The following is a 14586-nucleotide window of genomic DNA, read 5'->3' as shown; positions in this document are numbered from 1 at the left end:
TAAATTTCATTTCCAAAATTTGTTATAAGGTCCACATGTACATCCGACTCGCACATATACTACTGGGAAATCTTAAGCAGCTTTGAGAGGGTTCTTAATTCTCTATGTCACAACTTGCATGACAACATTATGTTGAGAAGTTATAAAATCTCAAAATTACAACTTGCAAGTCAACATAGGAACAAATAACAGTTATCATGTAGAAAAGTGGAGGCCAAAATGGGGCCAAAATCAATCAATTTTCAAGAACTAAAAAACTGGGTGAAGTGATGGTCCAAAATAAATAGTAATAAACCACCCTGAGGACTCCGACCAGACATTTGAAGTAGGGGAAAAGGTGGAGCCCAAAGCACAATTGGCAAAATGAGGACATACATGATACATATAAATGAAGAACTATATAGTATACTACTCCCTCTGGTTCACTTTAAGTGAATTTTTTAGTTTTTTCACACGGAATTCACGTTTTAGCATTAATTAACATTGAAATTGACCATATTAATCTTAATATGCTTATTGAAAATATAACAAATTACTCCTAGGATCTTTACTCCAAGGACAATTTTGGAAAGAAGAAGTTAATTCCTTATTGATATTTTTTAAAAAATCAAATATTATTAACTACAAAAAATACCAAAAAGTCACTTAAAATTGACGGGAGGGAGTAGTAGAGAGCAGAGAGAGGGACCAAAAGCAAGCAAAAGTGCATCAAATGTTAAGCCAACATGGCAACCTTTTTGGAGTAAACAAGAACATTTAAGACCACAAGTAAAGCCAGCTCTGAATCAAAAACAAAAATAAGTCTACACAGCAATGGCAAATACTAGTGCATGCTAGGACCATTTCAACTTGCAATTTCATTCCCAATTATCATTACCACGTCTCTATCCTTCCTATTTGTCGACTATGGCATCGCTCTCGTGTTATTAATTAGTAAGATCCAAAAAAAAAACAATTTATTTCTTGGAAAAGGTCCAAAATTTTCCTATACCATCAGAGATTGCTGAATTCTATATTCCATATTTATTCTACGAGTCTTGCTCACCTTTATGGTTAGCAAATTGTCTTGTATTACCCTTTTCATAGCAGAGTTCCAACGTGAAATGGGTGGAAGCAAGGGCGGATCTATGTAAAGGTGACGGGGTGGTACGCCACCCGATCACTTGGTAGAATTTCATGTATGGGTTGGTGTTTCACTGATATTTCACGTACAAAAAGTATATAAATAATTAGTGGCAACCCTAATCATAAAATGGCTGTAGGTGCCATGGTCAAAGTAGTTGTGCCCAAGCCCAATACCCAAGAACAATCCTCCTTTCTCTCATATTGAGTCAGTTTTACTTTTGTATGTTCCTTCTTTCCGGATTGTTTTCTTTTCTCCTTTTTTTTCTTAACTTCTTTTATCTTCATTTTATATTTTTTTCTCTATATACAATCTTATTTTTATTAGTTCTTTAGATTATAAAAGTGTATTTGCCTATGTTTTATTATTCTAGATCTCAATTTTTTAAAATATGTTTTTAATCAATTTTCTTTTTTATTTAGTTAATATTATTTTTTCCTTAAAAGGGTTAAATATATCCAGTTTCGTTATCACGTGTTTATTTATGCACCAAAAGATCTTGTAAAACAAACCAAATTAATTCAAAATGAATCGAACTGAACCGACTTAATTTAAAATATAACTAACCGGCCAAATGCATGTGTACCCAAATTCAACCTCTTTGACTACTTGTAAGTTTACATTAAATACAGTGACGCCCGCAACCTTCAAATCCTAGATCCACCTCTGGTTGAAAGCTACGTGTCATAATACTTCGAGAAAAAAAGTCCATTTTTTCCACATCTACTTCTGATTGTGGTTTAAACTTTTAATATAATTTTCCCATTTCAGTAACCTCCCCAAGCTCGAAACTTTAACTTTTTAAAGAGTATAAACATACTAGTGACGTCGAGTATATATACCAATAAATCTACTATGTTTCGATTGAGATGGCCCACACAACTCGAGGCCCTATTAAGGATGTGTTAGGTAGAAATGGCATGGGGTAGCCACTATTTAAGGTGGTATTTATTTTTTATCCAGCAATTCTAATGTTGAACAAAAATAGTCACTACTCTATTAAAATTAATATGAGAAGATATTTTTACCCTTTCTTCCATAGTTTTTCTTCCCAAACCTATTACATACTTACGTTGTAGCTGACGCAGGCTGAAGCGTCCCCATTATATCAAAACAGTTTGGGAGAAATAAGCTCTAAAATTATTATTTTAATTTTTTAGTAGCTACTATTCTTTTGTTGTATCATCAACAACATCAACTAATATAAATAATATGACACAGACAAAGGCTCTAAATTTGGAGAAAAGAGAAAACATGAATATTAATGTTCTTGCAGATTTGATGAAGAGATTTTTTTTTTCAATCAAAGCCACAGTGATTTCGTCCATACTATACGAGTAAAAAAAGATTAACGATTCAAACAATCAAGGCTCTTGATACCACATGTAAGCATAAACTTTAATTCATAGCAGGAATCTTGAACATGATAATCTTACATATAAGTTCAAAAGTTAAGGACATGTAGTCCTGAAGTCCTGAACTTAGAGTTACAAGTTCAAAAGTTAAGGAAAGGTAGTTTTTAACTTACAGTTACAAGTTCAAAAGTTAAGGACAGACAGTCCTTAACTTACAGTTACAAGTTCAAAAGTTAAGGACAGACAGTCCTTAACTTACAGATAAGTTCAAAAGTTAAGGACAATATGTCCTTAACTTAGACTTACAAGTTCAAAAGTTAAGGACAGGCAGTCCTTAACTTACAGTTGCAAGTTTAAAAGTTAAGGACAATATGTCCTTAACTTTAACTTAGACTTACAAGTTCAAAAGTTAAGGACACTTGGTCCTGAAGTTTGAGTTCCAAGTTCAAAAGTTAAGGACAATAGGTCCTGAACTTAGACTTACAAGTTCAAAAGTTAAGGACACTTTGTCCTGAACTTAGACTAACAAGTACAAAAGTTAAGGACGGGCAGTCCTTAATTTACAGTTACAAGATCAAAAGTTAAGGACAATAGGTCCTTAACTTTGACTTACCAGTTCAAAAGTTAAGGATACTTGTTCCTCAACTTTGACTTACAAGTACAAAAGTTAAGGACACTTGGTACTGAAGTTTGAGTTCGAAGTTCAAAAGTTAAGGACACTTGGTCCTAAACTAAGTTACAAGTTCAAAAGTTAAGGACATGTAGTCCTGAACTTAGAGTTACAAGTTCAAAGGTTAAGGACATGAGCAGAAGAGTATTTTCTTCCGGACAGTTAAAGTTTATTAAAGCAGTGGCTAAAGACTAAAGACATTTTAAACATTGACTTAAAAATAAATACATATGTTATTAGTGGCTAACCGTGCACTTCCCCTGTGTTAGACTCATCATTTTAAGGTCCATCTAAACGCGGGCTGCTTTGCTCAGACCCAACAAATTTTAAGACCCGCACGGATTGGACCGGACGGGGCCTTATTGAAAGCCATATATAATATTTAATTTAACGAAAAAGGGAAAAGTTCACGAACAAATATCGTTTTACAATTTGAAATAATAATGAGACAACCAATAGGATAAGAAATATATGCTACTGTCTCGGCACGGTAGGCAAGTTGGACTCTCTAGCAAAAAAAAAAAAAAACGAAAAAAAAGGGAGTTTTAGAGCTTTACCCATAAAAATCAAACTAATTACCCTTGCCTACCTATTTACTTTTATACCTATCAAACTAATTATCATTCCTACTCATTGTAGCTTTTATGGGTAATTGACTCTTTTTTTCTCCATTTCTTTTTTCCTCTTTTTCGTTATTTTTGCTCTTTCTCCCTTTCTGTTATGTTTTTTTCAATCATATTATTTTTTATTTTCTTTCTTTATCATAATTTGATTCCATACCAAATTTTGGCTCCTTTATTTTTATTTTATTTCTTTCCTTTTGTTCATTTTTCTTTATTTCTTTATTTCTTTTCAAATTTCATTTAACTCTTTTTTTCCCTACATAATCTAATCACATTCTTCTTTATTTTATATAGCAATAAAATATAACTAATATAGTAAACATTCATTCACAAAAGAGCTCAGTCCTCTATGATACCAAACTGATATACAAGTATACCATTTTGGTGTATAATACAAATTCATCTACTTCACTACCTCAACATCATTTCAACCCATACTTCACCGCTCTAGTGCAAAATCTCCACCAAATTACCTTAAAAATTAGCCACAACCTCCATTCAACATTTCAAACTAAGTGTTTTTGTTTAAGAAAAAATTTAAAAAAAGGCGTGAAAACTCAATTGAAACATTGAAAAAGGTTCCAATGAAAAAGATACCAACCTGGTATATATCATATACTAACAGGGTATCATAGAGGACTGGTTCATTCATTTAATTAAAAAAAAATACTCATCATTCCTGTATGATACACATATAGTATATATTATTACTGACATGATATAGGTATGGTTCATTCCTTAAAAAAAGAGCTCAGTCCTCTATGATACCAAACTGGTATACATGTATACTAATTTGGTATATAGTATAAATTCATCTTTTTCGCAAGTTCAACTCAATTTCAATCCAATATTCACAACTCTAGTGCAAAAAAAAAAAACAAATTGGCTCAACTTTAGCCATGACCTCCATTCAACATTTAAATGTAAATATTTTTGTTTAATAAAAATTTAAAAAAGGCATGAAAACTCCATTAAACATTTAAAAAGATTCCAATTAAAAAATTCAATAAAATTAAAAAGGACCAAATTATAACAGTATACTATTACACTATACTGTATATTATAAGATATATTGTTGGAATAAATTGTATGAATTAAAAATTATATACTAAAGTGGTATACATGTATACCATTTTGTTATATAGTATAAATCTATCTTCTTCGCTAGTTCAACTTAATTTCAATCCAAATTTCACAACTCTACTGCAAAATCTCCACCAAATTGGTTCAAGCTTTTGCTACAACTTCTAATTAACATTTCAAACAAACCCCAAACAGAATCAGATCAAACAACTACAAACTCAACAAACCCATTATATGAGTTTTCATCTTCAAGGTCCTTCAATTATGTATTTGATTTTTTATAATAATAAATCTCCAAAAATCTCCAGTATGAACTTTCTAAATATACTATAAATAACTTTTTAAAATATCTACTTTGAATCAAACAATGAATCTTAATGTTGAAATTTCAATTCAAAAGCTTCAAGCTCAAGAATGGCGGGTCTTTAAAAATTTAATCCCAAGCACCTCAAATCAGCTCCAAATAAAATCAAAATTCAGTACGATTAATATCCTTTCTTTTACTATAGCATAGTATCTTACTTAAAAACCACATTCGGGCTACAAGTATAAATGCTTAAGCTCAGACCATTCCCTGTAAGAATCCACAAAAAGAAAATATTCTCATTATATATTTTAGGAAAGTAGTGATTTCTACATATTTTTCTATAGATAGTTGTACTAAATAATGAGTTAAGCACATAAGTGAGAAATGGGGGAAGATGGTCATAGCAACAATGATGTCGTGATTTGTGAATGCAACGCCTTGGCAGAAGATAAGTGAAGGGCCGGGTAATTATTTTTAACCGTATGGGTAGTCTTTGTAATTAGTTTGAGGGTAGATAATTAGTTTATGTTTTATGGATACTTTGTGTAGATTCCCCAAAAAAAAACTCAAACAAACAACTTTACAAAATCAGCCAAAAAATTAAAGACATAAGGTAAGGATAAACAGAACTAATTGGAAGAAAATAGTGACTACTTGGGCCATAACAATAAAAAATATCGCATTCTAATTCAACATTAACATGGTATTCTTTATTTCTGCATTTGAGAAGAAAATTTTACATCAAAATTAGTACGTAACAAAAGAGCACATTCCTACCTTTGCCTCTTAACCTCGTGGTCCTTAATCTTATGTATAACGGGAACTCATTTTTCAACCGAAATGGCACGATCTTTCCTAGCATGATTTTTTCAAATTTGACTCTACGGCGGCAAAAAGAAGAGAATATTTAGTTCTTAATAATAACCATATAGCTAACAACAATATAGAAAAGAATAAGATCATTACTCACCTTTCTCATTACATGTCATAGCTGTTCGATTCTTTAGTGAAAAATATAAAATTACAAACTGAGAAATGTACCAAGTTCCATTCATATGGACATCTCCCCTCATCTCCATCATAGTGAAATGCATTATTCTTTTTCTAGTAGGCATCTGCACACTCCCACCCCACATATCAAATGTTCTCGCAGTATGGTTAGTCTACTATTGATGACATAATTACCACGAGATATAATTATATATTCGCACAATTCTTTTGAACAACTAAATAGAGCCAAATGTATGGGAACCATCAATAAGTCATAATTGGAGTACAGTGCAAATAAAGCGTAAGAGAAATTGAAAGCTACATGCAACAACCCTAATCTTATCCTCCCGTGATGAATCTTTTATAGTTTGCAAAAAGTTCCTTAACTTATTACAAACTCATTCAAGACAATTTTGATGATGTCCAATTAAAATAGGTGGCTATTCGGACATTTCAATCAACAACCTCTGCCCTTGCATGGGTTACATGTTATGTTAATTAAGATAGATATCTCGTAAATGACAACCTAAACCCCAATAGCCGAACCCATAGCCCAAGCAACAATCTTTTTCCTTATACTCCTCTATAAGTTGTCGTGCTTAAACTGGCATGCTATAGTCACATAGATTTCCATAACTAAATAAGTATAGACATACCATATTAGAATTAAAATTAAAACTAGGAAGACCATTCAATAAAGTCTTGGAACTCATATGTTGGTTGTTGCTGTCTCAACTCAGAACCAATGCCAATTATCATTATGTTCATTGAACTCACGGTCTTTTGCATTTTCTCAATCAGTTTGAGTGTCCAAGATGCGATAGCAAGAGTAAAGGTATGATTGAGGAATCATTCGATCATGATAATATATACCGGCATAATAGAACTATTGTCTCTACAATATATGAACCCCATCAATGTCTCAAGCACTCAACATAGTTGAATGTCTTGTTTGCATTCAGTAGTTACAACCCAAGATTTCTCCAATTGATCATCGAAAACATTATCCCATAGTCTACAACCAAATAAACAATGGTTACAACTATGATTGTAGGAAGAAACCAAAGAGAATGATGCTTGGGATCGAAGGTCAAATCTAAGATCAACTCTTCGTTGTTCAAAACATCCGATAAATATTTCTATTTCTTCTACAAAAACATAATTAAAATTTACTTTCGGTATATATTGTGTTTCATTTTCTATTTTTCACGTTTAAATCCTTGCGGAAATTATCTGAAGCAGCAATACAAAATTTTGAATTAGGTCTTCAAACTTTTTGAATTGGGTTCTTTCATTCTAACTTTCTAGTATCTTTTTATCTTATATTTGTTATTTTTGTTATTTTTACTTCATAAGTATATTTTTTAAATATTATTAGAATTTAAATATGTGAAAATATAAAACTTATTATCAAAAAAAAAGAGTTAAAATTTTAATACAATCTAAAAAAGGAGCTCTTGATAAATTTGTCACGACCCAAAATTTACAAGTTGTGATAGCACCTAACTCGACCCATTAGGTCAGCCAAATAACAGTTAACACAACCGTAATAAAATAAATGTGATCAACAATCGATATAATTGAATTTCCATACAAAATCTCAAGGACAAGTAGTACAAGACATGAGCTACTAAGACTAGATTGTTGCAAAAATGGATATGAAATAAATACAACTTCTGTTTGAAATGTACTTAAATAGAATTCATCTGTAGGACTACCCCGAGACAAGTGGTAGACATATCCGGAAGGCACGAGCATCTTTAGAGTCAGCTCCTGTCATCACCCGCAGCTCCGCTACAAAATCCGCACACAAGGTACAGAAGTATAGCATGAGTACAATTGACCTCATGTACTCAGTATATATCTTGATTAACCTCGGTGAAGTAGTGACGAGGCTTTCTATGTAGCAACCCCTTTGAGAGGGTACTACTTAAGAAACAAATCTAATTCCCTACTTACAAAATATTAATAAAAATATCTAAAATAATTTAGTAGCGGAAATAGGCCTATGCAAAAAGGTTCAAAGTGCAATATATTTTTTTTAACATACACCAAAATTTTATTTTAAATAAAATACAATGTCAAAATATTATCATAGGGTGATATAACCCTTCTTGCACAATCAAGAGATTAAAGCAACTTTCTAACAAATTTATGCACTCATTCAAAATCACTGCAAGTTTGTATTATACAAAAATTTCAAACTATCGGGTATATAAAAAAAGGAACTAGTTTTCTTCTTTTCTACATATTTACAAGACAAAGTGTAAAATCTGCATATGTACGTCATGCCATCACACTAAGCATAATCAAATATCAAGATGGACCGAAACCCCAAATCAAGTAGGGTCAAAACCCAATAGATAAGAGAATCAAGAACCATATTAAAAATGGCTTCCTAGTTAGTACTTAACACGGACAAGTTCCATAATTCAAGACGAACTACAAATCCAAAGTCAAGATGGCAAAAGATCCGAATCAAGAGGCATGCCAAGATGAGTGACTAAGTCACTGCCACAAGAAGGACAAAGTCCCAACAAGAATGCAAAATGATCAAACAATCCGTACGAATGGGCGATTTAGCAAATTTCTTACAAGACTTAATATAATACGAATATAACAATATAAATTGAAGACAAGAAAAATAAAATATCAGGTTATTTCAACATATTTTAAGCAAGCAAAAAGAGTACAAGTTTATACACAAACCTTGGTATTTTACCACAAAACAGTTCAATCACAACTTGGGGACGTTCGAATCGTCTACGCCGTAAACAAACCAAATCTGTCCACCTCCTCAAACACTTCCCCTTTGATTTTTTTTCAAGGATTTATATACCTTAAATACATAATCAAATATCTAAATAAGTTCAATGATTTAACAAGTCAAACTAAATATGATATTGGTAAAAATTACTCAAAAACGTTTGAAACAGAAATTCTGGACAATATCACTGTTCCGAGTTGTGACTCGGTTTTGAAGATCTATACGGACAAACTAGACTTTATGGTCTTCACTAAAGTTGTATATCTATGTCTTATCGTTTTATAACATCTTGAATCACCTCCATATCAATTTTGAACAAAATGTTATGCTAAAATTACTAACAGCAGTACATGGAGTATTTCTTAAACTGGAAATCTGGACAGCACCTGCCCTGTACTTTCTGACTCTTTTTCAGGTTCATAACAGTAAAACTAGATTTTGATTCCTTCATAAAAAATATAGATTTATGAAATACCTTTCCAGAAAGTCCTAGATCCCTTAAATCGGAGCTCTGTACAAAAAGATATATATACAATACTAGTAGATGTCTAGTATAAAAATGGGTTTAGAAACTTACCAAGAGGAGCAACTTGATCTTCACCAAAAACGAATTTTGCTTGTTGATTAGGTAGAAATCCGTGGGATTTTTTTTTTTTAATGAAACTTCAGAATCTTGTTTCTACATAGGACAGAGATAGAGAGAGATAGAGATAGAGATAGAGAGATAGAGTAGAAAGATAGAGTAGAAAGAGAGATAGAAAGAGAGATAGAAAGATAGCTATTCTTCTTTGTTTCTGAAGAGTAGAAGAATGGGGAGTTTATGGATAGATATGAAATAAAATGGTTCCTCAACTACTAAATATTCTTAGATAAATACAAAAGGTTGGAACCCAAAACTTAATTATATACTATATTTAATAACAACTCGTCAAAATAATATTAAGTGTTACATATAGCAACACCATGGAACTTCCTTGCTAATATTAACACAACCTAAAGTAAGAAATTTTCATATACTGACCATTTCACATTTAGGAAATGCAAAGTAAAATATTTTCTCGTTATAAAAAAAATGCTCAATCAAGAATGCAAATATTATAAAAATTTTGGGGTGTTACAACTCTCTCTCCCTTAAAAAAAATTTCGTCTCTAAATTTACCTTGTACTAGTCCCGAAACAAATGTGGATATTAAACTCGCATATCCTCTTCTCACTCCCATGTAGCTTCTTCGCCTGAATGATTTCTCCAAAGAACCTTCACTAATGGGATTCTCTTATTTCTAAGCTCTTTTATATCACGCGCTAAGATTTGGATTGGTTCTTCTTCGTATGTCAAATCAGGATTAACCTCAATAGATTCAATAGGAAGAACATGAGATGGATCTGAGCGGTATTTTCGAAGCATAGAAACATGAAAGACGTTGTGGATCTTACCTAATTCAGGTGGCAAAGCTAGCTTATATGCAACCAGACCAATTCTTTCAAGTATTTCATAAGGTCCAATAAATCGAGGACTAAGTTTACCTTTTTGGCCAAATCTTATAATCTTCTTCCATGGAGAAACCTTTAAAAATACCTTATCGCCTACCTGATGCTCAATTTTACGCCTTTTAAGATCAGCATAGGACTTTTGTCTGTCTGAAGAAATTTTCAAACGATCCTTGATGATTTTTACCTTATCTTCAGTTTGTTGCACAATCTCAGGACCCACAAATTTTCTTTCACCAACCTCATTCCAACAAAGAGGCGTTCTACATTTTCTCCCATATAAAGCTTCATAAGGAGGCATGCCTATACTTGATTGGTAGCTATTATTGTAAGCAAATTCTATTAGGGCTAAGTGTTTGTCCCAACTACCCTTAAACTCAATAATGCAGGCTCGAAGCATATCCTCCAAGATTTGTATTACCCTTTCAGACTGGCCGTTTGTTTGTGGATGGAAAGCGGTACTAAAATTCAACCTGGAACCCAAAGCTTCTTGCAGACTAGACCAAAATCTGGATGTAAACCTCGGACTCTATCAGACACAATAGAAACAGGGATTCCATGCAGCTTCACAATCTCATTAATGTACAATTCTGCTAAATGTTCCAGTGAGTAGTCCATTCTGATTGCCAAGAAATGAGCACTCTTAGTTAGTCTATCTACAATGACCCAAATTGCATCATGATTTCTTTGAGTACGTGGAAGTCCAGAAACAATGTCCATCGTTATCCTTTCCCATTTCCATTCAGGTATTGACAAAGGTTGTAGTAGACCAGCTGAGACTTGATGTTCGACTTTTATTTGTTGACATACCAAGCATTTAGAAATGAACTCTGCAATGTCTTTCTTCATACCACTCCACCAATAGTGTTCCTTAATGGTCCGATACATTTTAGTACCTCCAGGATGCATTGCATAAGGTGAACTATGTGCTTCAATCAAGATCTTCTTTCTCAACTCATCATCATTAAGAACACATAACCTATTTTTATAAAATAAGGTACCATCTTTCCTTAATGAAAAATCTGATTCTCTTCCATTTTGGACTTCATCAACCCGTTTCACAAGTTTCTCATCTAACTTCTGCGCTTCTTGGACTTGCTCAAGTAAGACTGGCTTGACATACAAATTAGCAATGATAGAACCATTAGAATCAAATGAAAGGCAAACATTCATGGCTCTTAATTCAAGAAGCAAAGGCAAATGACTTAGAGTTAAACTTGCAAGGGAATTGTGACTCAATGCATCTGCAACCACATTGGCTTTACCAGGATGATAATCAATCGTGCAATCATAATCTTTGATGAGTTTAAGCCATCTACGTTGTCTCAAGTTTAACTCTTTTTATTTACCCAAGTACTTCAAACTCTTGTGATCAGTAAATATGTGACACTTCTCTCTGTACAAGTAATGCCTCCAAATTTTTAAGGCAAAAACAATGGCAGCAAGTTCAAGATCGTGAGTGGGATAATTCAACTCATGTGATTTCAACTTTCGAGAGGCATAAGCAATTACTTTCCCTTCTTGCATCAAAACACAACCCAATCCACGATGAGATGCATCACTGTATACCACATAATCTTTTCCTTCAGCTGGCAAAGAAAGTGTTGGAGCTTGTGTCAACAAGGATTTGAGCTTTTCAAAGCTCTTTTGACACTTGTCATCCCATACAAACTTAGTATCTTTCCTCAAAAGTTTGGTTAAAGGATAAGCTATAATAGAGAAGCCCTTCACAAACCTTCTTTAGTATCCTGCTAAACCCAAGAAACTTCTTATCTCAGTTGGAGTTTTAGGGAGTTTCCAATCAACAATAGCTTGAATCTTACTAGGATCAACCTTCACAGCTTCAGATGATACAATGTGACCCAAAAACGCCACTTCATTCAGCCAAAATTCACATTTGGAAAGCTTCGCGTAGAGTTGCCTCTCTTTCAGAATTTGCATGACAATTCGGATATGCTTATCATGATCTTCTCTATTCTTGGAATAGACTAAAATGTCATAAATAAATACTACCACAAATTGATCGAGATAAGGCTTGAATACACGGTTCATTAGATCCATAAATGCAGCGGGAGCATTTGTCAAACCAAATGGCATTACCAAAAATTCATAATGGCCATACCTGGTCCTAAAAGCAGTTTTAGGAACATCTTGCTCCCTCACATGTAACTGATAATATCCAGACCTCAAGTCAATTTTTGAGAATAAGCTGGCACCCTTCAGTTGGTCAAACAAGTCATCGATTCTAGGCAGTGGGTATTTGTTCTTGATTGTTACCTTGTTCAGCTGTCGGTAATCAATGCAAAGCCTAAGAGTGCCATCTTTCTTTTTCACAAATAAAACTGGAGCTCCCTAAGGTGAAATACTGGGACGGATGAAACCTTTCTCAAGAAGTTCTTGCAATTGAGCCTTCAACTCTTTTAATTCAGCTGAAGCCATTCTATAAGGAGCGATAGAAATAGGGGTAGTTCCCGGGACAAGATCTATAGGAAATTCAATCTCCCTTTCTGGAGGTAACTCAGGAAGATCATCAGGAAATACATCAGGAAAGTCACACACAGTTGGTATGTCCTTAAGACTTGGACTCCCCAATCGTGTATCGACTATATGAGCAAGATAGGCATCACAACCTTGACAAATCATCTTCCTTGCCAAGACCGCTGAAATAATATTAGATGTCAATGATCTTTCTCCTTGAACTACTATGTGTGAATGTGCAGGAGTTATAAATGTCATTTGCTTCAACCTACAATCAACCACTGCGTGGTGCCTATGGAGCCAATCCATGCCAACAATAACATCATAGTCTTGGAAGGGAATTTCAAGCAAGTCGGCAGGGAAGACCAGATTTTGAATCATGAATGGACAATCTCGGTAAATCCTATTAATAACAGCCTGATGACCTAATGGACTCGTGACCAGCACATCAAAGTCAAGTCTCCCAGATTTAACAGTATCAGTAAATGCAAGTGATGAGCAAACATAAGAGTGCGAAGATCCAGGATCGAATAGTGTAACAACAGATATGCCAAATAAGTGAAATTTACCAGCAACCACGTCTGGGCCATCCTGGTCATTCTTCTGTCTCATAGCGTAAACTCGTGCAGTAGCTCTTGACCTACCAGCCTGATTAGCTTCACTCGAACCCGCTGCTTGCATATTTCGAGGTCTAGCACTGCTATTAACTTGAGAATGAGTAGTGACAGGCTTTTGAACTGATCCCTCTGTATGTGAATACGAAAGAGGATTAGGATTAGGACAATCATTCACTTTATGATCCATACTTCCACAATTAAAGCAAGTACCGGAAGCTCGTCTACATGCACCATAATGATTCTTCCCGCACTGTGCACAAGTAGGGGTATGAGTTTTTCCTTGGCCATAACTTGGAGTACTAGCAGTAGAAAAATTTGACTTATTCTGCTTATGATGTAATGATTTATGTGTACTCTCAGTCTTGGAATAATCAAACTTTCCCTTTTTGGATGGACCGCCATAATCTGAATTACCCTTCCTAAACCTGTTTTCTCTCATACTAGCTTCTTCCTTGTCAATTCTTTTCCAAGTAAGAGCAGCTGAAATCATCTTGGAAAAATCATCAAGTTGTAAGATTTCCACTGATTTTCGAATGTAACCATTCAAACCTTCTTCAAATCTTCTGCACTTGTCTCTTTCCCTATCAATAATACCTTTAGCATAGCGAGAAAACCTGAGAAAGTTTTGTTGATACTCTGCAATAGACATACTCCCTTGTCTTAAATTCAAAAACTTTTTCTTTTTAGCATCACAATAGACAGGGAGAACATATTTTGCACGAAATAATTTCACAAAGTCATCTCAAGTCAGCACCGGAGGTTTTGCTTTTGCATTTGGCACACTTACCCACCAATCATAGGCGTCTTTTTGTAAAAGAGAGATAGCATACTTAAATTTGGCAGCATTAGTACACTCTAGTTGTTCAAATACCTTCTCCATGCGCTCGAGCCATTGTTCAGCTACCATGGGATCTGTAGTGCCTTCAAATTCAACTCAGCCCATTTTTCTCATCTTCTCAAAATTCATTTCACTAGGTTCTGACATTGTCCCAGCCAAGTGACGAAAGAACTCAGCCATCTGCTGGAATAGGAGTCATAAATGGAGTATTATGACTCATTGCTCTTGGATTACTGCCCACTTCATT

The 14586-nt window shown here is 33.9% G+C and overlaps 1 protein-coding gene across 1 annotated transcript; it reads right to left on the bottom strand.

Annotated features, from left to right (window-relative positions):
* Positions 1 to 12758: 12758 nt before the first annotated feature.
* On the bottom strand, positions 12759 to 14150 carry LOC138890523 (uncharacterized). The gene has a single exon (XM_070173917.1). It carries the CDS (start codon positions 14148 to 14150, stop codon positions 12759 to 12761), a length of 1392 nt encoding a protein of 463 aa, XP_070030018.1.
* Between the last annotated feature and the right edge of the window lie 436 nt (positions 14151 to 14586).

This window comes from Nicotiana sylvestris, chromosome 4, assembly GCF_000393655.2.
Source record: "Nicotiana sylvestris chromosome 4, ASM39365v2, whole genome shotgun sequence".
In the NCBI taxonomy this organism is placed as follows: Eukaryota; Viridiplantae; Streptophyta; class Magnoliopsida; order Solanales; family Solanaceae; genus Nicotiana; species Nicotiana sylvestris.
This window is presented reverse-complemented; position numbering and strand designations above follow the sequence as displayed.

Coding starts and splice junctions, on each gene's coding strand:
- LOC138890523 (XM_070173917.1), bottom strand. CDS start 14,150: ATGTCTATTGCAGAGTATCAACAAAACTTTCTCAGGTTTTCTCGCTAT.